Source organism: Scomber scombrus, chromosome 17 (genome assembly GCF_963691925.1).
Source record: "Scomber scombrus chromosome 17, fScoSco1.1, whole genome shotgun sequence".
Classification (NCBI taxonomy): domain Eukaryota; kingdom Metazoa; phylum Chordata; class Actinopteri; order Scombriformes; family Scombridae; genus Scomber; species Scomber scombrus.
Genome location: NC_084986.1, coordinates 26,604,067 through 26,629,215, shown reverse-complemented (window position 1 = coordinate 26,629,215; position 25,149 = coordinate 26,604,067). Strand labels below are relative to the sequence as shown.

The 25,149-nt window shown below is 40.7% G+C and overlaps 1 protein-coding gene across 1 annotated transcript in view; it reads right to left on the bottom strand.

Annotated features, from left to right (window-relative positions):
• lama4 (laminin, alpha 4) overlaps nt 1-22,212 on the bottom strand; it is a 33,559-nt gene extending 11,347 nt beyond the window's left edge. Inside the window, exons 1-19 of the mRNA XM_062437563.1 lie at nt 21,782-22,212; nt 15,275-15,376; nt 15,021-15,148; nt 14,838-14,918; nt 13,487-13,701; nt 12,817-12,917; nt 11,591-11,771; nt 11,080-11,160; nt 10,840-10,991; nt 10,504-10,614; nt 10,004-10,115; nt 8,693-8,857; nt 7,457-7,650; nt 3,590-3,706; nt 2,769-2,917; nt 1,775-1,916; nt 1,591-1,684; nt 1,391-1,507; nt 111-296 (exon numbers count right to left, since the gene is read on the bottom strand). Of these exons, the coding sequence (XP_062293547.1) occupies nt 111-296; nt 1,391-1,507; nt 1,591-1,684; nt 1,775-1,916; nt 2,769-2,917; nt 3,590-3,706; nt 7,457-7,650; nt 8,693-8,857; nt 10,004-10,115; nt 10,504-10,614; nt 10,840-10,991; nt 11,080-11,160; nt 11,591-11,771; nt 12,817-12,917; nt 13,487-13,701; nt 14,838-14,918; nt 15,021-15,148; nt 15,275-15,376; nt 21,782-21,886 (2,533 nt within the window). The 5' untranslated portion in view covers nt 21,887-22,212. The remainder of the gene's footprint in view (nt 1-110; nt 297-1,390; nt 1,508-1,590; nt 1,685-1,774; nt 1,917-2,768; nt 2,918-3,589; nt 3,707-7,456; nt 7,651-8,692; nt 8,858-10,003; nt 10,116-10,503; nt 10,615-10,839; nt 10,992-11,079; nt 11,161-11,590; nt 11,772-12,816; nt 12,918-13,486; nt 13,702-14,837; nt 14,919-15,020; nt 15,149-15,274; nt 15,377-21,781) is intronic.
• Between the last annotated feature and the right edge of the window lie 2,937 nt (nt 22,213-25,149).

Genomic DNA, 25,149 nt, shown 5'->3' with positions numbered 1-25,149 from the left:
ATCAAGAGGAAAATAATTACTCTAAGATGGTATTCAAAAACAACTTTGATTTCCCACCAGGATTTTTAAAATGTATGATGCTGTCCTGAACATTGCAGCAGTTATGATACCTGCTTCCCCGGCAGAGACTATGGCTTGTTCATAGGCATCTGTGGAGTATTCGTTGTTTCTCATGTTCTGGGCCCACTCCTCCACCTTTTTACTGATGGGGGTGATGGTGTGAAGCACTTCTACTGAGCGGTTAAGAGTCCCCTCAGCCACGTTCATGGTAAACTCCAGTCGCTGTGGTGTTCTGTCTGAAAAGCGTCACAGAGGGTAAGAAAAGAGTAAATTCTGCTATGCCCAAGATAGCATTAGAACAGCGGACAGAGACATGTGGCCTACTGTCACTAATACCCGATGCTCTGCAAATTACAAAAAAACACATCATCACACCCTCCTCTAATGGCATCCATACAAATAGTTTTGGATTTATTTATCGAGATTTTGATAGCTATGCACCAGGCTGCTACAGCTGCTCAGCCAAAGCGATAACAAGAAAAGTTCATGTTGGCAACAGCTGGACTTCATGGGAAAAAATAATCGACAATTGTGAATGTGTAGAATTGTTGGCATACACGTTTTGTGGCTATTAAAATAGCTGGGAAGACCACTACAAAATCTGCAAGGCGCACCAAAAGGACATTGTGGTAACATTGTGAGTGAGGACAGTTGTATTGCGGTGAAGGCAGATATCTTGAACAAATATCACAACCTAGCAAATAAAACCAAAACAAATCTACCTTACTGGAAACTATTAAAGGTAATGTCATTTGGGCATGGTAAAAGGTAAATGGACTAATAGATATAAGTAGATATATCTAGATATAGAGGGTAGGTAGGTATTTAGAAGGTAGATATAGCACCTTTCTAGTCTTCTGACCACTCAGAGTACCTTTATACTAAAAGCCACATTCACCCATTCACACACACATTCATACATTGATGGCAAGGGCTGCCATGCAAGATGCTCCTCATGAGGATCTAATCATTCACACACACATTGACACACCGATGGCACTTCTATCAGGAACACTTCGGGATTTAGTATCTTGCCCAAGGACACTTTGACATGTAGAGTCGAAAATCAATTAAAATCCACCAATTAGTGGACACTCTGCTCTACCTCCTGAGCCGAAGCTGCGGGATATGTGACCCTTTGATTCATGCATCAATGGAACAGTCCAAAACTTTGAGAACTATGCTTGTTGAAAGGGGAAATAGTAGCAAGTTCCATCTAGCTAACAGGATCTGATTACTTCTATAGTGTCTGTGTTAAGCTAGGTCAAACACCACTGACACCCCTCTGCACTGGACATACTAATATGAAATTTGTACAGTATCTTCTTACCTGTGTGAATTCCATCGATATCCTGCACAATTTCTGCAAGTTTCTTGCTGTTTTTATCCATTGTCTCTTTGGTTTCCTCAATGTATTTCGTCTTGTCAGCCACCTCAGCTTCTACCTCTGTAACAGAAAGATGGTTATCTGAGATCGGACACATTAATGATAACCCTTAAGAGAAACCTCATTCTGTCAAAGTACTGTACCTATTTGTTCTGAACGCAATGAAACAGACTCCTTGAAAACGCTGTCACTATTTGTTACCAGGTAGTCAAGCTGCGTGTTGATCCCATTAATGGCCTAAAACAGAGAACACAGAAAGACTAGGCTTCAGAATGTTGACAGGAATTACAGTGAGTGTGTGCTGTATATTTCTGTTATTTAACGTACATCCTCAGCTCTTTGGGATAGGTTCAGGGTGGTGAGTGAGGTGATATTGGCATCGTCGATGTACTTCACTATGTTGTTGTAGACGTTGGCAGCACTTATGGCCTTCTGCACAAAGCCATTGGCATCGCTCTTTTTCAGATCCCTGGAGAAGACAGTATGATAGAAGTTATAGTGTAAGCAAGGTATTTCTTAATGCCCATAATATGGTGAAAATGACTGTGTGTAATGTGAAAGTGGTTCAAAATCCTCATTGTTTTATTTGATGTTTTATGGCCTGCACCTTTATTGCTTGGTTTGCACATGGTTCTAATGTTCTTCTGTGTCTCTATCAGTCAATTGTTTGCTAACCTGTTTGCCTTAAAAACTTATAGTGTAATAATATTTCAATGTTGTGTTTACAGCTTGTTCTACTGCCCCAAGTGGCCATACACGTAAATGCAGCTTTACATTTTAATTAACATGTATTCAAAATTTAAATGTTAGGTATATGATGAGTTATTTCCTCATCATATACATCATATCATACACTCTTGAAGATCATATGAAAAATGTTCTTGCTTTCCGCTGTTGCACCTTTAATATGTCACTCTGGTCTGGTGCTGCTATTTAAAAACGGTGGAAAACAAATCAATAAGACACACTGTTGCACTGGATGACATGTTCATTTCAACAGACACACTAGTTCATTTTAAGCCAATCCCACATTCTCCGTTCTGCTGCTGCAAATATTAAATGCATATTAAAGTTTTATTAATCTACTTTTGAAAATAGTCCCCAACAAATGTGCCATATCCTTCAGCACTCAACTGTAACAGTTAAAAAAGACATGAAGACCATTTTTTTAAGTTTTATGTCTCCAATAGGAACCACTGAGCTTGGAGGTAAGTGAGGCACGTTAAGGAAACCAGTGTGAGATGCACTCATGCACTATTGGTTTTTCTCTTTTCATGAGTTTGACTATTTATGACTAATAAGTTATACAGAAAGCTCTCACTCCTCCAGTTCGTTGGCCTGTCTCTCCAGCTCCTCGGCATGATCGTCAGCACTCTGAATCAGGTCTCTGTCAGCCAATGAAAGACTCTCCGCCTTCTCCGTCAGCTTTTGGCTGGCACCATCGATGGCTGCGTGGTACTGGGTCACATTCTTTACAGACAGATGCACATGCAGACAGACACACATTACACATATGACTTACTACTTGCAAAGACATTCAGCTGGCTTGAACTTATGTCCCGTCCTTAACAATCTCTCCTATTCCTAGTAACATCCTAAGAACTGCATTTCTCCTTGTGATTATACAAACACACACACACACACACACACACACACACACACACACACACACACACACACACACACACACACACACACACACACACACACACACACACACACACACACACACACAAAAGCACACATCCAAGCTAACATTGTTACCTCGGGATAATTGTAATTCCCTACAGGGTAACTCAATAGAGAGCTACTTGACTAAAAATGGAGCACTGTTTGAGAACACCGCTTATGCAGTCTCCAGCAATCCACAAATTGCTTCCAAATCAAATTGGCCAGCTTTTGAATTTGACACAGGCTGCATCTCAGGAATCCATTTCATGAATAAATTCAATGCTTGACCAGAGATACTGCAACCCATATCACAGTCTATTAGATTATGAAACATACTCCCTCATTCTGTGAGCCATAAAGAAAGCCTGAGCATCATTACACAGCAGGGACCCATAGATTTTTCCAGCCTCACCCTTGATCCAGGCTTCAGAAATATCAGGTTATGGCCCTACACAGTCTTGTAGGCCTCACCTGCACCATAGCATCCACCTCAGCCACAGTCCTCTCTGTTTCCAAGATGAAACCACTGGCTATTTCCAGAGTATTGTTGACAGCAGCGAGGTCTTCAGTCACCCTCTGGTTCTTTGCCTGGGAGGCATGGAAATAAACATGGTGAAATTTTATTATTCAAGCTTCAGAGCTTAAAGTCAAACACTTGTTTTATTTTGGGTGGGCTGGTTGACATTTATTTGGCTTTATTAGACTGGGTGCAAGAGAGTCAGATAGGAATGAGGTGGTTGCAACAGAGATCCCCAGCCAGACTCAAACCAGGGACATTGTGATTAAACCCCTTGGGCCACCAGGAAGCCCTGAAACACTATCTTAAAAGAAACAGTTTGTCATTTTGGCAGATTGGCTTTTTGCTTTAATGTTGAAAGATAGATGGGAAAACAGATACAACTGTAATGTCTGTGTTAAGTTTGGATATCCTAGAACACACACACACAGTGAGGTGCAAACAATCCAATTCCATCAAAATTTAAATATATTGCACAGCTCTTCTTCATCATCCCAGTCATTTATTCACCAAACATTTCCAGCCATCTTCCCCTTAGTGCCTGAGGCAGTTTGAAACAAATCACCTGATCAGGGCAAAATAGCCAAAAATGTTGTGGTGGTAGTGTGGTGGTGAAAAAACACTGGGGACAGATGTGAGACATGTATAAAATGTGATGTGTCAAGTAAGTAGGTTAGCCTAGCTTAGCATAAAGACTGGGAGCAGTGGGAAACAGCTACCTTGGCTCTGTCCAAATATCAAAAGTACGCCAACCAAAACCTCTAAAGTTCTTTAATTAACATGTTTTGTGTTTTTTAATTTGTACTCAAATTTTTGCAGTTTTAGGAAGATTTACGTTTACCCAAAAGCTACAAATTGTCATGTCTGCCAGCTTTCAGTCTTTATGCTAAGCTAACCTAATCACCTTCCAGCTCCTTAACACCAACAAAGAATATAAGTATATTTCTGAAAAACTAGTCAGACTATTGTGTTACAGTAAAGTGAACACACTCAAGTTGTTTTACAATGAGATTTAGCTATCAAATTTTAGTTTATATTTTACTGCTTAAATTAATAGATTAAAAACCATGATATCGGGGCATCCTACCATAATATGAGGTACTGCAGCCGTAACTTCAGGACGGCCCATAATGCATAGAAGAGTACTGTAATAGCAGTGAGCACTGGTTCAGTAGGACAACATATGCAGTGCAGGGTGAAACCACAACAACAAGAACATATAGCAGGTTTCAAGAGGTTATGTGGTTGTGTACTCTATTTTAAATGATACTTCACAGCGAAGCGTTATAATATCAGTTTCTTTACTGTTTAGTAAGCAGGGTCAGATGGTATGTGGATGTTGTAGATGGACGTTTACAGTACCAACACCCCACCTCCAGTTTGACCACTGCATGACTGAGTTTGGCACAATGATGAACTCATTTGATTGGCTGTGGTAACCCAGCAGTGTGCACTGCACTGTGGCTGCAGCTGGTGTGGGCCGGTCTGTGCTGAGGCTAGGAAGAGCCCCAGATTAGGAGAGGCACCGTGTTTAGTTAGCGCACCATTCATGGCATTGATTTACAGCAGAGGGCCTGATCATGGAGATCTCCACCCCTGATAACACACGTGCACACAAAAACACACGCACACAGACAGGCACATAGACCAACACAGAACTGGGGAGCAGCTGTTCTGCTGGACAGCAGACCCATAATGTCAACTCAGGCATGACGAGAAGGGCTAGATTACAACTTCCTGGATCCAAATTCCAACCACACATGATTTTACACACTTGTAAATCAACATGTCCAGAGACATGATATTAAAAATTCATATAAACTCAGTGACTAGAAGAATCATACTAGTGTTATATTTATGTTTTTGGCAACCACTTTTCAAGGCAGATGTTTGGATGTTAAAATGTTAGATGTGTTTTACCTGGCAGGGATTTACTGGATTCTTCTATTTATTATTTCACTACAACATGAACATGAAGTTACACAAGGTTGACACCAAATAGGATTTAAATCGATCCATATTACTATGACATGACATTGAAAAAAAAAAAGCAGACACATTTCACCTATGGAAATGAATAGAAATTAATGGTTGCTTCAAAGGTAGGACAACACATTAAGTTAAATCTGAAAACTGCATGCTTTTGAAAATGCAGTATACAGAAGCATAGCAGGCAAAACACAAGTGTGTATGTGCATTGTACAAGATTACCCATCCAGCTGATTCAGAACAACATCAGCCTTCATTTGGAGGCGTACTTTAACTATTTTAACTCTGTTTTGATCTCTATAGTCTCCTGGGAAATATATCTTTAGCTTCTCGACTGCGTTCACCAGCTAGTTGCAAACTCTCTTTGCTTGCCATTTGGTGCTCATCTTGGAGCTGACACTGGGTTCATCAGAGGTAGCTTCACTAAAAAGAGCTCCCTGCTGCTTTTGGAGACAAGGTTGGTGACAGAGAACCATAACAATAAAGTTGCTGGCTGTAAAACCAAGCAATGAGCTGAAATATGCTAAAACCTGGAACTGCAGTCAGGATCATTCTAGGTAGGTGTATCACTTCGAGTTTTTGACATCTGTCCCAACATAAATATACAAATATTGAGATTAGTGCAGCTTTATACAGAACTCATTGAAATCACTGGAAATTCAAATTGGTTATTGGGGGATATTAAATTACTTTTTTTGCTTTTGTGATTTTTTTCAAAATCTTTCATATTTGTGCTGCAAATCAAGGTCAATGAAGTTACCATATATGGTTCCTTGCCACACGCTTCTACAACCTCAAAGAGAGGAATGGGGAGGCTATTTTGGATGTTTACAGAAGTTACCAAATACAGTTGTTTGCCCAAAAAAGGGTTAAGATGAAAAAGGGTTAAGAATCTACAAAGATTGTTTGGGGCATCTTGAACCATAATTTGATTGACAGTGTAGATACGGACAGAAAAACCTGGAGAGTGAGAGGGGTGTTTGACAAAAGGTCCCCAGGTTGGAATCGAACCAAGGCCTTTGGCACATTCAACATTAACCTACTATGGCACTCTAGCTATCCCTATCTCTCTCTCTCTCTCTCTCTCTCTCTCTGGCTATCAGGAAGATATTCCATAAATCCTCCAAGCATTTACAATATCTGCATACATGCATTACCTCACCTCTCCTGCCTATCTATCATATTGACTGAATAAGGTTTGGTTGTCAGTGTTATGGTTTTGGGATAAGATGAATCTCCTCTGTACAATAATGATTCTGTGAATTGGCTGTGGGTTGTACCATGGGGAAAAAGTAAAGTCATGTTTCTGTGTGGTTCTGGATATTAGCATGGGAAAAAAATTCAGCGTTGCAGCATTGCTTCTACCCCGATACAGGCCTCCTCCTAATGTAACAGTCCCAAGCTCCCACAGATGGTTTTGTGTTTCTGTTCTCGGCGCTTAAATACCAAGAGTAATAGACTTCTCTGACATGCCAAGAAAACAACAACCAGATCTCTCTCACACAGCCTTTAAGGAATCAGCAACTGTGCAGCGCTGGCTAACGATAGGCTCTTCTCGTTTCTTTAAAGGTTCACTGCCTCTGTGTGATCGAACATAACTCAACGTTGTTTGAAACATTGCGAGTGGAGATAAAGCAGACAGTATTCCCAACAACTCCCCGCCAGCACACTCCCCCACAGCAGGGAGGAAGGACTGCTGGCTCTTCAGCAGCATTGCATACTAATGAATCCATACTGACAAACATAGAGGGGAGAAGGGAGTGCTGGAGGACAGATGAGACAGGGGAGTGGCACTTGGCGGGAGCCGGGAGGGGGGGGTCATGGGAAATCACCTCATTCCTCTGGAATTTGAGGACGTTGGCTCGGTTCCTGTCCTCCGTTTCTTGGATGGTCCCGGCTGCTTTGTGGAGGAAGCCCTGAGCGTCCGACAGCCTGGTGGTGAAGCGGGACAGGACCTCCCTAATAGGCGGGAGGCGGCCATCTGTGTTCATCAACTTCTTCTCCAACTGACGGATGCGCCTTAGCACTGGAATCAGGAACATGAGCTGTAACTTCATCATCACATTTAAATGACTCATGATCACCATACTGTTAAACTGTTGCTTAGCAAAAAATTGAACTTGGGTTTGTGATTGGTTCTCAACACATGCGGTGTCTAAAGATATCTTGTGTGTATCTATAGACATGTTTGTCAATCCAAACTAGGTTTACCACAGTGCTATCAAGCCTTTGTATTTCTTTTTCTTTTACTATGTTTTATGATAGGAAAATATATGGGGCATTGCACACTGGCATCACTTTACTGGCATCAGCCACTTCATGCTTCAATATCGATAGCTCGTTACATCTGCTGATCAGCCACCATAGCATTCATGCAGGTGTATATGATAACCAAACATTTCCCACTTATGTGCTAAACCTTTGGTATAGTTCTCTTAGTGGAATCCTTGTTACTGCTGAGAATACTTAAGCTTTTGCATTTAAAACCTTTGTATTTAAATGTAACTGTATAACCAACTGAAAGATGGTTGAGAGTATTAACTCCTCCTAACTAACAGGATTTATATCACTACTTATCCAAAAGTACACATTTTGCTTTGTTCATTGTGTGCTCATCATGGAGATCACAGCTGGGTTGGGCTGGTATTGGACTTTGTTTCTGGCTTTCACACTGTAAAAACATTTGGCAGCTGTTCTGGAAATTTTAACAAATTTCCTCTGCACTATCCATCAAATCAGTTTCTGACTAAATTTGAGGCACGAAATAGGCCATGACATGCTGTGGCTGAGTATTACTAAGTACTTTTAATAGGTTTTGAAACTTGGAACTCATTATCAATAGTTTGCAGATTTTGAACAGTTCTCTCAGGCTATTTTTCAGGCTTAAAATTTCAGAGTAAACATCTGAACTTGTAAGATGTGAGCCCTACGACTTATATGTTTACAGAAATTAAAGTTGCAGGGGAAAGCAGAGCGTTAAGTTTTGCTTAATCTTGGCTCTTCATCAGAGTGGTAAATATAAGAATAAATCTGGATTTGTTTGTGAACTACTCTATACTACTCCTCACAGTCATGGGCTTCAGTCGACTCGTCGGTGGCAATGGGCTCTCGTGGCGACAGGTCCAGTTTCCTCATCCAGGTCACCATTCCCTGGGCTGCCTCAGTGTTCTGTCTGGCTACCTCTGGGTCCACATCCTGGTGAACACTGTACAGCTCCCAGTCATGGATCATTTCTGCAAACAAAGACAAACACATATAGTTGTGTTAGCAACCGAAACGCATAATTGCCAAAGATTACAAGTGTAGATGTAGAGGTTAAATGGTCCCATAAAGTTCAGCACTTTTAAAATACTACATATTTGTGCTCAGGCTCTGCTTTAAAATCGCTCTATGCTTCCTGTAAAATCAACTCCCGAAAGCTAGTCAGTAAGATTTGAGTTTTCTGCTACAAAAACAAATGTGCTTACTTTTCCAGTTAATTTCTTTTCCAGTCAAAATAAGAGGAAAAATTATCCAATCGAAATATTCATATAAAAAAACCCAAGAAAGCCCCACAAAGACTGAGAATGAAGTTAGATTATCCCTGTGATAGTAGAACATTTCAGTCTTTTATGAAAATGCTAACAAATAGTAGAATTTTAACATTAGCAAGGCGGGAAGATATGAATAGGACCCAACTGAAGGCTAACTTTAGTCAGATACCTTGTTGTACATGGCAATTGTGTGCTTGCCAATGAAATAATGGTGCCATTACCCTTTTATCTTGAGCAGGAGTTTAAAAAATACTATCATATCATATCTATATTTTATGTAGGATTCAATGCAGGATGAGTTAAGACATAGCATTAATTTACGAGTAGATAAAATTCACATAAAACTAAATTAAACACTTTTGATAGGGATAGACAAAACATGAAATGTTTATGTTTTATGTTTTAAAATATGTGATATTTGCTATTGAAGCGTGGTTTTATAGGCTAATGTAAATGTTAGCTTGTTCACAGACTAATGATAGCTTCTCTACAGGCTAACATCACTTTATGTGACGTCAACCAGGTTGTATTCTTTTGTCATAGTATTTTTTTCCCAGCTAACATACCAGAGAATGAATATTTAGCTTGTTTTTAACTAGACAAAAAAAAACATTATTTAAATGCCAATTCAAGTCTTGAAATGTGAGCATTTACAAAACTGGTAATCTTTAAAAAAAAAAAATAATTAAAAACCCCTAACATAAGTGACACACCTCATGTCTGTGGGCTCTCCTCTGTTTTTGGCTCACATACTGTATCTGGATTTAGTCTCTACAGTAAGACTAAACTACATGACACTGATAGAACCAGGGAGTCAGTCAGTACTTGAGCAGAGCTGTCTGGTACCTTCAATGCGCAAGTTGAGCTCAGTGAGGTTTGTGTTGAGCTGCTCAGCCAGGGTGACGGTCTGCAGTGTGTCCTCATCCAGCTTCTTCCCAAGAGTCTTCACCACCATTTCCTGGCAAACGTCATACAAACTCATCAGTGACAATCAATCAGGGGCTAACTTCTAAACAAAGTTGCACCCCCAACTTTGTGACTTGTAGGAAGATCTAAACAGCTTTAACAACTCAGGTTCAAATCTAGAGGTTGTGTTATGTTGTTAAATCCCTACAGTTTAAAGCATCCATAGAATTTGATCAATGTACTTCCTTGTACTGAAGCGTACAGACATACTCAAGACAAGATAGACAAGCAGTTTAAAACAAATGATATGCAGTTTGGGATGACATATGGTAAGGAGGGATAAAGCATTAAGGAAAACCAAGGAAAAACATTGGCTTAAACTTCTAAAGCCATTAGAAATGTTTAATTGGCAGTAAACAAAAGATGATGACTTTGCTGACCGATTCTCCCAGCTGTTTGATGTCTAACACCACATCGTTTGTGTTGTCCTCCAGGTCCGAGGCCTGGGAGTTCATCACAGATGACTTGTTTCTCCAGCCTTGAAACTGAATCTGGGAACAAAGCAATTCATTTCAGTTAACAATCTACAATGTAATGGATAAGAAATGGTGAAAACTGAGAACTGCAGACTTAGTGGTTATTCTCTGTGGGTTTACTCCTTTCACACTAAACATTACAGTCATTTGACCTAGTGTTCATATACAAATAGTGTTTAGTGTGGCTGGTTTTCTTTCTATACATTTTGCATGATTTTTTCATCCATTGGGTATATGTACCTGCAGGCGATGAGCGGTGTAATTGTAGTATTTGAGCCTGTCATTAGCAGCAGCCCCAGTTGAAATGTTCAATACTCCGACTCTCAGCTGGTCCAGTGTCTTATTGGACAGCCGCAGGTCTCCAATTAGATGCCAAGTGCATTCATCACAACCTAAAAACCAAAGGTAGATAAGTGGATTACAGATGAGATAACACTTTGTCTTTTGTTCTTTTGAAAGTCTATGTTGCCCTCCACTCACTGTTGCACAGGTTGATTGTTACAGCCTCTGACAGACACTCTCCTGTATGCATGTCACAGTGGCCGCTCTCACAGTCACACTCTGTAAAAAAAAACAGATGTAGATACACTTCATCAAACAGTGTAAGACAAAACACTCTACACATAAGCTCAAATTCTTGATCAGCTGGAAACGGCCCACAGATGGTATCTTGGCTTGAGGCCTGCACATCTGTCTTGTGGCCTCTCTTGTATGGGATTGATGGTTTTAGCAGCTGTGTGTGTATATAGGTTTGGACTGGATGGTGATGTCATCTGGTTCTCCGAGGAGAGTCTCTGGCCACAGGGTCACAGTTCTCAGCAGATGCTTCTCTGACATCATGAGCACTACTGTGGTAGTGGGTGTGGGAACGTGAGAACTGAGTTCAACCTCTGGGAAAGCCTCATCTGCATTGACGTTAAATGTTCTGGGGACGTTTTTTCAAGAGAGTAAGAGAACATTTGAAATGTGGTATGACGGACAAATTACTTACTCTGGCAGCCGGAAGGGCTGTAGTCCCAGTATCCTTGGAGGCAGCGCTGACAGTAACGACCTCCAGCTCCCGGGCGGCACGGACAGCTGTGGGTGAGGGGATGGCAGGTGGAACGCATAGAAGCTGGCCCGCATTCACACCTCCGACAGCCCTGACAACTGGAGAAACCCGAGTAACCCTCCTAGATTACATGAATAAAAAACACTGTTAGGTCCCAGCAACTGGCTGTTGTAGTTTCATTTTGAATCATACTATTGTGCATTATTTAAATAATATATCCAGTTTATTCAAGCTTAATCTTAACATGCTACTACAAAATCAGATAGGGCAAGAAATATGAGCTTGTAAGCAAGCCAGAAATTTAGCTAGATTATCCAAACTGCTTAATTTAGAGATGAAAGATGAAAAAGGTCAAATATGATCTATGGAGTCAGTCTGCAAACTTTGTTGGATGTTTATAGTTTAGTATTGACAGTGTGGGTAGTAAATTTACTACTCACCTTTGTTTTCCTTCCAAAAAATATTAAACACATTGACTTTCATCTTTTCCTTTTCAATTTTCGTTGAATCAATTCCAGGTCAAATGAAATATCAACTGCTCTCAATGCTTACATATCAACTCTTACAGTTTTAGTGCTCACACTACAATTATCTCCAGTGCTTCCACTTCAACTGACACCTCAACTGTTATGCCTGTTATATGTCAGCTTTCAATATTTGAATTATTTCACTCTTCAATCGACAGTTAAACTAAATAATCTTGTATTCTTTATCTGGAACTCCAGCTGTTTTCAGTGCTTGCACTTTAACTGGTTGTTCAAACCCTGACACTTCAACTCCTTAAGTGCTTCAGCTTTAACTATATATAGTCTCTCAAGAGAAAAGAAATAACATTTTAAAACGTTTTAACATGTTTAAACTAGAAGTTTAACATGTTAATACATTTAAACAAATTAAAAGCAGCAAGCACATCTTGATTTTCCTCAATTTTCCTTTTTTCTAGTTTCACTGTGCACTTCAGTGCTTGGGTTTCGTGTTGTCTGACTTATTTTTGGTGGTGTGATCTTAGCAATTAACTTGGGGAGTACAATGTTATTGCCATGGCTATGAAAATAAGTCCCAGGGTTGTAAGAAGGCAGGATGATCCTTTAACCCTGCTTCACATCGAATCCCTGAGTCAAGAAATACCAGTTGAACTGTACAGAGTCACACGTGGTATATCTAACCTCGCACTGGTCACAGAGCCGTCCCGTGACGCCCGGCTTGCAGTGACACACTCCAGTCCTGTCGTCGCATGAGGAGGTGCCGCATTCATTGCACTCGCACTCTGGGACAGACAGAAGACACATGCACATGCGATGAGAACGATAGAGGTCAGATGATGTCACGCACACACGGTGGAGAGGGTTATTTTTGGACTGGCAGGGAATCAAAAGGCATACGGTAATCCTCAAACCTCAATTGTGACCTTGTCCTGTTTTTTTTTGCTGTACAGCTTCAAGATTACACAACAGATGAAATACAATCTAGAACAATAGTAAAAAGACACAATTCCTCTAAACTATTCATAAGCTGAGTCTAACACAGTGTGACACGATACCACAGGCCATTTTGTGCTACACTAACCTGGAAGAATTTGGCAAGAATCTGGCAAGAATGTTAAGCATTCAGCCAGAGCAACTGTGTCAACAAACTAAATAAAACTTTCCTGTCTTCATCATACAGCAGCTTTATGAGCGGCTTAAGATGCACAAGTGGATTTCTCACAGAGTTAAGCAACAACAATACCTTCACTCAAGCATAATCTTGCAACATAGTGGCTCTTCTTAAAATCATGAAGTATGGATCATTGCTTCTTCATCCCTCAGCATCAAATATTAACTCATGGCCCCCTACCTCTGCAATTCTTGGCAGTGATGGCGTCGCCGTAGAAACCTGGGGCACACCTCTCACAGTTGGCTCCGGCAGTGTTTCCCCAGCAGTGCTGGCAGTGGCCCGTCACGTTGTGACACTCGTTGAAGATAAGGTTGGGGTCGGAGTTGCCGTTGCAGTCGCATCTCTTACAGGAATTACCGATCACCATGGGGTTGCCATAGTAACCAGGAGCACACCTGGATGGGAAAAATTGCACATGAATGACAATTTCCTTGCCTGTTATGAGCAACTAAAGGAAAAAATCTACCTTTGGATATTCTCTTTGATTTATGATGCTTGACGTTTGTGGTGAAATTGCAACAGAGTGACAGATTCACACATTTAAGTAAAATATTCTGGTTAACTGAGGTTTCCAGTGAAGGACCAATCCCTATCTTTGCAGTAATAGCTTCTGATGTGTACTATTCTTTAACATAAGTGTAAGCTGATGAATCCAGAGATGGACTGACAACAATATGCTATCATATTCCATTATAACTGAAGTACATGTGGAAATGACAGTGGATCAGAGAGCTCAATTTATTGCAACAACACAATCCAATAGAGCAGGCATGTCCAAACTGTTCCATAAAAGGTACATGTGGCTTCAGGTTTTCATTCCAACCCAGCAGAAGCACATCAGACTTGGATGATTTAATCAGCTGATCTCAATCTTCAGACAGTTGATTGGTCAAATTGCGTGCTCTTGATTGGTTGGGACAAAAACCTGCAGGCACATGGCCCTTTATGGAATAGTTTGGACATGCCTGAAATAGAGAAATAATCTGTGTGAGTTCTGTACAAATAGTGTGCGTTATCAGACTGGAGAATGTGTGTGTTCTTTTCATTTACAGTATTCTTATAAATTATATCTATTGTTAAAGTGGTGATTTTTTTTTCATTTGCTTCACTTGCTCGTATGTTGTCCATCTGTATGTGCTGCCTTTTTGAAGCAGTATTTACAGAAAAGGATAAAAGATGGAGGAAGACCACTACATTTGACTGACGTAGCAGATCGAGGGATTACAACATCACCGACTGTTTCCATTTGCTGTTCTTTTCTTCTGATTGCACACATGATGTCAACATTAAGTACAGTCTAACAGGATTGTGGTCGTTGCCTACCTAATGTCCTGTGTGTTGACTCTTTATTGTCTCCGTCTGTCAACATGTGCTCATTTCTTACTGTCAAAGACTATATAATCTGTATATGTTGGTGTAAACAGTTGTGTGTGTAATTCTATGGTGGCTGGCTAAAACCTGCTGTTAGCTATCCTGGAAGTAAACACAATAAGGCCACTGATTGGCTGTTGAAAGCCTACCCATCACTGACCTCTCACAGATATGTCCAGCGTAGCCCTCTTGGCACTTACAGCGCAGAGTGGCACTTCCTTTGTCACAGTGCACTGCAAAGCTGGCCGGACACAGAAGGGAAAGTATTTCAGAGATTACACACTGCTTGCCAACACACGACACACAACCTTCTGGCTGGAGACACAAGAACACACTAGCTTACTTATTGGAGGAGACCGATAGGGGGCAGGCGCAGGGTCGGCAGACGTGGCGTCCATTTAGGCTGGGAACCAGCATGTAGCCGTCTTCACACATTTCACAGAAATCACCTGTACTGTGGTCCTTGCAATTCTGAAAGTGAAAGCATAGCACTTCATTGCACTCTAGTTGTCACAATATTAAGAAAAAATCCACTCATGGAAATGAATAAAACTGATTTGGTTGTTTTAATTCCTTAATGAGTGATGAGAAACTTACTATACAAACTCCAGTGATGTCTTCACAGTAGTCTGCATGGCCTTTGCAGTTACATGGTAAGCACATGTTTTGCTGACTGAGAAAAAATCCCTTTCCACACAACTGCAGGGAACAGAAATGTACATTCTTACATAAGCATAAAAGTCAAACTAAAGTATATGTGCTCAAACAATAATGTGGTTGAGTGTGAACATCTGGAGCTACATGCACCCTGCAGGCAACACCAGTATCCAGCTGGAGCCTTGGCTTTTCTGTTGGGTTTTCTGTGAATGTGCTAAGTATTATAGACTCCAGCAATGAATAAAAAAACACTGTTAGCTCCAGCAATCTGTCCTGTACAATAATTTTACCCAGAAGGTGAAACAAGAAGAAGGCTTGTGGAGAGTAAAAAATTGGAAATGGTTCATCCTCTGAGGAGCCTGAATGTGTTCAGTTCATTTCATGTTAATTTACCTGTTGGATTTTTATATTCTTAGCATACAAGTGTACATTTTGATAGTGAAGTGTCTAGAATTTTCTCTTATCCAACAAAAGTCATGATTGATCCAGGCCTATCGTAAGGAGAAATAACATTGACTTGATAATTATAATGCCTTGAATGCCCAGAATGAATGTGGAGTTAAATGTTACCGAAATCAACTAAAATAAAATAAAAAGTACAATTAATATTTAGTTCATCAAATCAGTGCATAATCTTTATGTAAATATTAAGAAAGTGTGTTGATATGCTAGCATGTGCACTAAACACATAGTAGAAGCTGAGCATGGAAATCCATCCAATAGGTGACAAGATTTTTTAATTAAAAGCCAAAAATGGTTTCTCAAGAAGAAAAGTCACAAGGTCACCAATGTCAATAGGATTCATGTGGAAACACAGAATGATGGAAAAAATTCTATAGCCATCAATCCAAGAATTGCTAAACTATTTCAGCCTGTATTAAAGTGCAGGACTGACACACAGACCGATCCTGTCACGCTGTTAGCATGACGAAAAATGGAAAAACCTCATGAAAGACGCTATTGAAACATAGATCTTTTTTCTTCAGACAGATTTGGACGTTGTCAAACAAGCAAATTCCTGATCAAAGTGAATTTTCACATAGAAACTATTCATTACTGCATGTCCAGATTGAATGTGGTGTAGCCAATCAAATGACTCAAAGATAGGCTCTGCTAGCTGTAGCAGAGTGGGCAGCAGTCACTAGACATTTTCACAGAAGTTTGTCTTTAGTCTAGGACTAGTCTTGATCTCTGAGAAACTGGACCAGAGAGTTTTAAGGGAACCCTTTTGATTTGCAGTCGTTCCTATTTACAGAATGTCATTTTAACACCTGCATCCTGTCTGATACTTGTTTACCTCTCGGGATGGTGTGATGTCAGAGTTCATGGTCATCACCAACCCCCCCCTCTACATAAACAAACACCCTTTTCAACATGTCTGAATGTCTGAAGCAATTCAATGAATCACACAATTGTGCTTTGTTTGCAGCAGTGTAAGAAGTCCATAGTCTGATCCCGCTCAGTCAAGTGGACATTGACACTGTGCATCCAGAACAGCCAGCAGACGGAACATTCCTCGTACATACAGTACTGCATGCCTACTTGTGATTCATATTTTCCTCTGATTTATTCACAGATGGGCAGTGAGACAAAGACACGCTCTGTAGCCAGATAAAGTGCAACATCCTGTGAACAGCAGCACAGATTCCTCCTGCAGACCCATTTCCTGTGGTTTTCCTTGCAGACAGTGCACATACACTGATACCACATTGCCATATCAACACAACACCAACCTTGTAGGTAAACACATCCTGAATATACAACTAATGATGCAAAGTTCTTGCCCCAAATGGTAGTCCAAGCCATTAGGAGTAATAAAGCACATGTTTATGGGGAAAACCACTGAGATCCTGTGCTGTTTACCATTTGTAGAGCCACTTAAAACGGTTTTGAATTGGTTTGGACCTATTAGCTGTGTGACAATCTGTGATGGGTCAAACAGCTGCAGTGTGTATACACAGGAGAGCACAGGACAAGGGGGTTGGAGGGTTGGAGGGAGATGCAGCAAATGGTCAAGAGGTAGGACACAGATCTCTTTAGGCTCCTCTAAAATGAGAGGAATGCCTCTCAAGTATACAGCCCAGTGTTTGGTGGAATAACAATCCTGCATGTTTGGTGCTGTAATTATTTGCACATGTAATTCAAGCACAGAACAGTTTGGGAAATACACTTACTTTCTTTGTATTGTGAGATGAAAAGATTGGTATTTATTTTATGCCTTTACAGAGGTAGAGTAGGGTAGTGTTTAGCAGTCTAGTTTGGCATAAAGACTGGAAACAGGAGGAAACAGCTAGCCTGGCCATAAAAAAAGTGTCATAAAAAATGAATGAGGAAACCTAGCATCAACAAACAAACTTGAATAAATGGCTATGTAATCTCAACATAGATAATTCAGCAAAAGAAACAAAAACAAGCTGAGTGACTGCTGTGAGCCTTTTGCACTGCAAACATAACTATTTAGAGAAATGGAAATTGCAATCAAGACCCAAAAAGATTTCAACCACGGTTTGATCTTCATTCACATTATGGTTCCAAATCTAGCCACCTGACTGTGAGGACAAAACATAAGGATGTTGCACACCAAGAAATAACTCCTAAAATCACAAATATACATTTTTATGCTGGTGTTTATTGTCGGGTCAAACTAGTGGTTCACACAGTAATTCAACCATGCAGGTTTAGGAAGCACAAAAATGTCAATCCACTGTAAACCAATTTCAGTTTTAATCAACCATTAACAATATATATGAAATTATTAACAAAATGAGTATCTAGCATCTACACCCCTAGTAAAAAAGTCCTATAGGATTCTTAGAAATGTATGGGAATCCTGTGGGATCCTATTGGAAAAGATAAAAATCCCAAGAACAAACAAAACTTTTTCCTATAGAATTCCTATAGAAGGATCCTTAGAAATGTATAGGGCACTTTTTGTAGCATACTCCCCTGATGATACTACTAATTTCATTGAGTGTTGCTCTGCTCTGTATAATGACAGTAAACTGAATTGAATTGAATTGAACAGTATTAGCATTGTGAAAATGCAAGGTAGACTTGTTTTTGACAAAAAAGACACAAAACATCATGTTTAGGTTTTTACTGACATGTTTGCCAGATTATAAATACCTGTTTCATTGTTTCCTCCGTGTCTGACATGTACTGAAATGCTTGTTTTCTTTTTGTATGAATAAATCTTGCTTGCTAACTTGAATTTTGCTAGGTTTGCTAGCACCAAAGTACTTATACTGAACTTGTTGTTCCGCCATTAATCAGTTATCATACATTCTTCTGCTCCACACTGTCATGGCCCCTAGCTTTAGAAGCACCGGGTGAAACATACATGATGTAATATATTCATTAGTTATCTTAGAATAGTTGTTAGGTGTATTTCAAAAAAAACTTTTGACAGAGCTAGGCTAGCAGTTTCCACTCTGCTTTCAGTGTTTCACCAAAGCTAGGCTCTACACATCCTGACTCTAACTCAGTTATTAAAACACAGACATGAGGTTTGTATTGACTTTCTCATCTTAATCTAGGAAAGAAAGCGTTTCCCAAATATTCCTTGTAGACTTTTCTGTTGGTGTAATACTGAAACTGAAAATTTGAATCACATTTCCCAACTCCATAGTGACCGTAGTTAATCCCCCTTGACTATCATGCAAATGAAAACAATTGACATCAGAAGCTTTCCACCAGCTATGAGCACACTCAGTAATGTGAACTATTTCTGTGGCCCTCCCACTGTGCCCACTACAGTGGAGAACAATGATGACATTCAACATGTTATAGCCTCTCTCTGTTTTCATGTCGGGCTGCCTCTTCCAACGACTCTGTCACCTTTTGCTCTGGCTTCTCAGTATTTATCAGTGTGTTTCCCGTGTGCTGATCGAGTGCTTATGAAGCAGACCATGAGGCTCTATCAGTATTCAGCTCTATCTCTGTGATACAGAGCTGAACAAATGAGGCTGATATCAAGCATCAAAACAGGAATTGGCTCCACAGATGAGCATTTTCCAAAGTCAACACCCCCTCTGGTCATGTAGTTCCTCTCTCTGTACTCTATGTGGGGGTGGGAAGCCTCGACAGGCAAATCTTTAGAATGCTGTTTTATAAAGATAATGTTTAAATGCGATGTCTGAGGTATGTTGTTTTACGTACATTTTACTGTTGACTGAGTTTTCCCAGAGTGGGCGAAATAAGTGGATTAAATGTTAAAGCTTGAAGGTTGAATCTCATTTCCTCTTTACCTCCCAACTGGAGCTGGCTGCTGTACTTATATTGACCTTGAGACTTAGTCATGCTAAGCCCTCTGAACATCCTCAGTACGGGACAGATCCAGGGTCATGAGAATCCCATCGTAACTCAATAACTGCACCCAGACAATCTGTCTGCAGGGGTGAGGCCTCCTCTCAGGGGACCTTCAACTCTGAAAACTCCAGATATGGAGAAATAAACACATACCACACAAAACAAATGGAGAGGAAATGTTGAAATTGGTCTGGATATGCATTGAAGTTTGGAAACTGAATACCTCCAAAACTTCTTTGACATTTTGACCTAAACCCATTTTCCCAGGCTGATTCTGCTTGTGATCTCTATGGAGTAAACTCACTATAAATGGTAGCCAAGAATCATGGCTCTCCAGTTCAGTTCTATCGGGCCCATGGGCACAAATTAACCTCAAAAGCATCCAAACCAGCAACATACTCACAGTCACAGAGCAGCAGAACATTTCTGTAAAAGGACCAAGTTGGAGTTTATGTATGGCCTGACATCGTGTTCTGTTGAACTGTATCTATAGAAAGCTAGCCTTTGTATAGTGAATATGTTGTGAAGTGATGACAACAATGGCATCAGATTGGCACAATAAAGACTTTTAACGAGTCGATCTCATTATAGACCAAGATATGAAGACATAATTAAGATTTTCTGCAATCACTGGCACTCTAGAACTGGCACACAGTCATGGTGGGTTATCCGAGTAGCAAGATGCAGTGAAAGAACTGGTATGTTTTTTTTCAGATTGAGTTGCTGTGATTTAAGCAACCCAATCGCCAAATATATCAACATTGGAGGATTCTACCCTAGGTAGGTCAATGATGTATTGTTTTGTCCGATGCCAGCATTTTCAAAATGCTCACTTTCTTAGTGAATTATTGTGGTTATGGCTAAAGTAGGGCCATCAAAACACTGTTAAAGTTAAAGAAAGATGACAGGTTTGGTTCATAAAAACCCTTACATCATTTGCAGACCTGGGACTGGATGCAAACTCCAGCCTCCCGAATGACAGAGTTGCAGAATCACCAATAAAGCTGTAAATTGTCAATTGTCAATGTCAAATGACATAATGACTTTATCTAAAGTTAAAAAAAAGTTATAATCCTTAAGATTTGCCAACACCTGGGGTTACTGGTGGCAGCAGCAAAATGCATTTTAATAACAGCTTTCATACTTCTTCTTGAAATGACTCTTATATCAACAACTACAGGAAACAGATACACCTTGAGTGGCTTTCTGTCACAAATCCAACAGAAGACAAAAAACTGGTATATCTGTTTACAGCGCAGCCAAACAAACTGTGGACTGAAAAGATTCATCGCATCATGTTCTTCAAGTAGAGAGTTCAGTGTCTTGTCACCCAACACTATGATATTGAACTCATAAGCAAATGTTTTTCCTCAGAAACGTACATGTACATCCAATGCACGCCTGCTTTGTGTCTGTGTATCCCCTGTGCACGGGAGAGGCAGACTCCACCAATAATGAAAGTGACAATGTAAGAGAAACAATTACGGAACTTGGGTACAGTGAGTGCATGGCTATTGCCGAAAAATTGCTAGTCATAAATAGTATAAAATATGTGCTGATATATGAAATGATTAAACAATTTTATGGATTCTAATTCTAAAGCAAAACAGAGAAACTCAGACTTCTGAGCTTATATCCATTTGGTAAAACTAAGTCAAGGTAACACTGCCAGTAGTTGACTATCAAGTCTAATGCCCTTCATGTCTTTTATGCTCTTTCTCCCTTCTGTTTCTCCCTCTGGGGTGTTGCTCAACATTTGGCAGCTGCTTTCTATTAGTGAACTGTCAGGGAGGGGCAGGAGGGGCATGACAGTGGTGGAGACAGTAACTCAGAGCCTTGAGGTATCTCTAATGACACAAACACACACATACAAACAGGAACACAAAGCAGGACCATTGTGAAGTATCAATGTCCAGACAGGAATACAGACGCCTACAGGGAGCTCTTCAGACAGACAAACTCACAAACACACTCCACAAACCTAGGTCATCCTCTGTCTTCATATCAACATGTGTGCACATGATCATCAGCTTCTTTACATAATGTACATACAGTATACTATAGGTGGTAGAAGTCAGAAAACTAGACATAGCAGTAGTAGCATGCAGTCAAAGTGAGATAAAACCAAATCTGTTATACCTTCGTCAAGTGTTGCTGTTCCCCGAGTCTGGCGGCAGAAGCTGGATAGGCAATCCCTGAGAGGATGCCGAGAAGGCAGAGGCAGGGCAGAGATTTAGCAGCCATATTTGTGTGTTTTCCTAATGGAGCAATGATCCCCTCTTTCTGTGCCCGTCTCTGTCAGTGTCTCCTGGCAGTAGGAAAAGGTCTCTGGGCAGCTTCCCCTTGCTACGCTGCACCCGCTGGCTTCACTTTTCCACTGCTCCGACCTCCAGATGCGGCACTGCGCCTAGTCCCGGCCCGGGCTGAGTCCTGTAAAACAAACTTGTGTGGACTTCCTCCCTTTCTCTCCCTCCCTCCCTGCCCTGATTCCTCTCCCCTAGCGGACTTGCCTCTCCCCTGAGCCTGTGCCTAAATCACATACAGATGGGAAGGCTAGGAAAACTGAGAGAAAGAGTGAGAGGGGGAGAGAGGAGAGAAAGAGAGACAGAAGGACAGACAGAGAGAAAAATGAGCAACAGAGGGCTTCTGTCTGTTGAGCAGGAGGCAGGCTTGAGGCAGACAGTGCACCCATCCAAGCTTGCATACCCACCCCACCTCCCCCCTCAACCCTGACCGGCAGAGAAAGATTGAGTGTTTAGCTCCTCGTCTCCATTTGCAGGTCCGTGGCACCCTTTCACCTTGGGCTCAACAGGCAGGCACCCCTCCCTCTGCTCTCCCCCTCCCCTTCCCCTCTGTTCGTCCAGGGTGGGCAGGGGGTCTAAAGCTTCAACACTCACTCTGCACTTTGCAGGCAGAAAAGAAACAGCTGCTCTGATATCCCCCCAGCTCCACCTCGCAGCCCCCAGACTCAGCTTTCTGTTTGTTTTCCAAAGGTCACACCATCAAAAGCTGCTAAATTTATGGATATTGTGCGAGGCTCTTAACAGGAAGCGCCTGAGCATCACACTTCCAGCACAAAGGACTAATTGTCAGTCTTAAAACAGTAGTTCCTTTTGCGATCTGAATGGCTCGATACTGTAAAGGCCACTTAAACCTGGTTAAGTGTGTTTTTACATGTGCTGATGAACTCATGACTCCTATAGCAGATACTGTACGTCACACAGGTCCAAACACAGTTATAGTAGTTGTGACTTTTCTTTTCAGCTCACAAAGACCACGCTGTAAACAGTTCCAAATACGTCCAAGTTATGTCGTGCTGGTCCATTACACTATGTGGAAGTTATATGTCTCAAGTGACTAATAAACAGGTTGTCACATTCCAGTTAAGTATGGCAGAGACGTCATTTTTAACTTCACACAAGAAGAGCAAAACAAGGCCTGAGGCAGCTCTATATTTACTACTGTAAACAGGACCAGCGCTGAAGCTGACATTTGAGTTCTCCTCACTTATTGTGAATATGACATATCTTTTAAAATATGACGCTGCACCAATTGTGCATTTGTATTCCCATTTCCAACTGTTTTTCAAAATACAGTGCCAGTCAAAAGTTTGGACACACATTCAAGTGAATTGGAAGGCACGTCCAAACTTTTGACTGGTACTGTACACTCAGGTACACTCAGGTACACCTGTGCAATCTATTTCGATCCAATACAAAAGCTCTGCTTTCAATTCTACATTTATGAAATTCATACATTTTCAGTTTTTTGTTGACATTGTCAGGAAGGTGATCATTCTGCTTTATGTTTATTACTGAGGCCATAGTGGGTGATGGTAGTGCATTAAATTGAATAGTGTTCCTAATATTTTGTCCACACCATTAATATTACATGAGGGTGGCAAAATATTAGGAACACCACTCAATATAAATCACCCCAGTACACCACCGATTAGAACAACCTGAAAAATAAACATAAAGTAGAATCATCACTTTTTTGACAATGTGAACAAAAACTGAAAATGTATAAACTTCATAAATGTAGAATTTAAAGCAGAGCTGTTGTATTGGATTGAATTAGACTGCACAGGTGTACCTAATGAAGTGGTTAGTGTATATCTGTGGAAACACTGTTAATGGTCAAATTAACAGTATCAACAGTATTTGTTGGTACCACATATTCAAACCCAGTCAACATAAATGTAGGAAGCGTTACTGCAGTAAACAACATTTCTTCTTTTTTGGTAATGACGAATTTGATGAAACAAGAACATATAGGCCTACTACAAGTACGTACTTACCTACTGTACTTTTAAGCTGCATTCTTATCACTGATAGCTAAATATAATAAAAAATTGCTCCAGTAGAGCACTAAAATCAAAATAGCCTGTAGCCTATCAGGTGATTGTTGAGAGACACCAGATTAATAAAACGCTTTCCTTTCATATTTTTCCTATATGCCTTTATGAAATGGGTGTGGTAAAGTATCACAACATGAGTTAACTGCTGTCTCGGGAGCCACTGTATACTCCAGTTAAGTACGTTTGAGTTCAAATTCAGCCTTTTAAACCACTTTCATGCAAAGTAAACGGCACAGGGGCAGCACTAACCACCGAAGAGCTGATGTTAGGCTTTGCTGAACCGCAATCTGTTTCTTTCACCAGCTCACTGAGACTGAGAGGACTTTTCCTTCTCCTTCTTTGGCCCTCCGTGCATTGGTATTCTCAGCACAGGGACAGTATAAACATCGCAGATCACTCGCGGGCCAGGGTCGTATTCAGTGATCGTGGAGGTTTTCACAGCAGCCCCACTGTATTCTTAACTTCTTCACAAAAGGATGAGTTAGTACCGGAAGGGTCCTTCTGTCCAACCTATTCAGCTAAGGCCATTCATGTGATCAAAGGCCACTACTGAGTCTGGCAGATGAATGATACAGCAGGCATGGCACAGTCCATCACTGCTCTCTGAGCCAAAAACAACAGGGAGAAATCCATCCGCAGTGCTGCAGTGTATCGAGTATCACAAAATCTTAATACACTTTCTATGGCTTTGCCTCAACCCCAGGGTGTTTTACTTTTACTTTCTCTGTAGTTTTCCTGCAAATAAATTACATGTTAAAAGGGCCATAGGGTCATACATACTGCAGGACAATTTTAAATTCGTACTTTCCAAGTTTTGGCCATTAATATAAGAATTAATAGTACATTTATCAAATATTGCTGAGATGTGGGAAGGCTTCAATATCATAAAAAAAAGTCACATAAACCCAAAGGTTAGCCAAACATGTGGTGAGAGGAAAAAGCTGAACAACAAAGTTACTACCTTCCTGGGAGGTTACTTTTGAGTTACTTCTGTCCACATATGTTCAAACTCACTTTGAAAGGAGACTGCTCCTAACTCATGTATGCTGTGACTTAAGTTCATCTGCAGATCAGGGAAGAAGAAGAAGAAGAAGAAGAAGAAGAAGAAGAAGAAGAAGAGATGCATGGCAGCCTCTCCTGAGAGAGC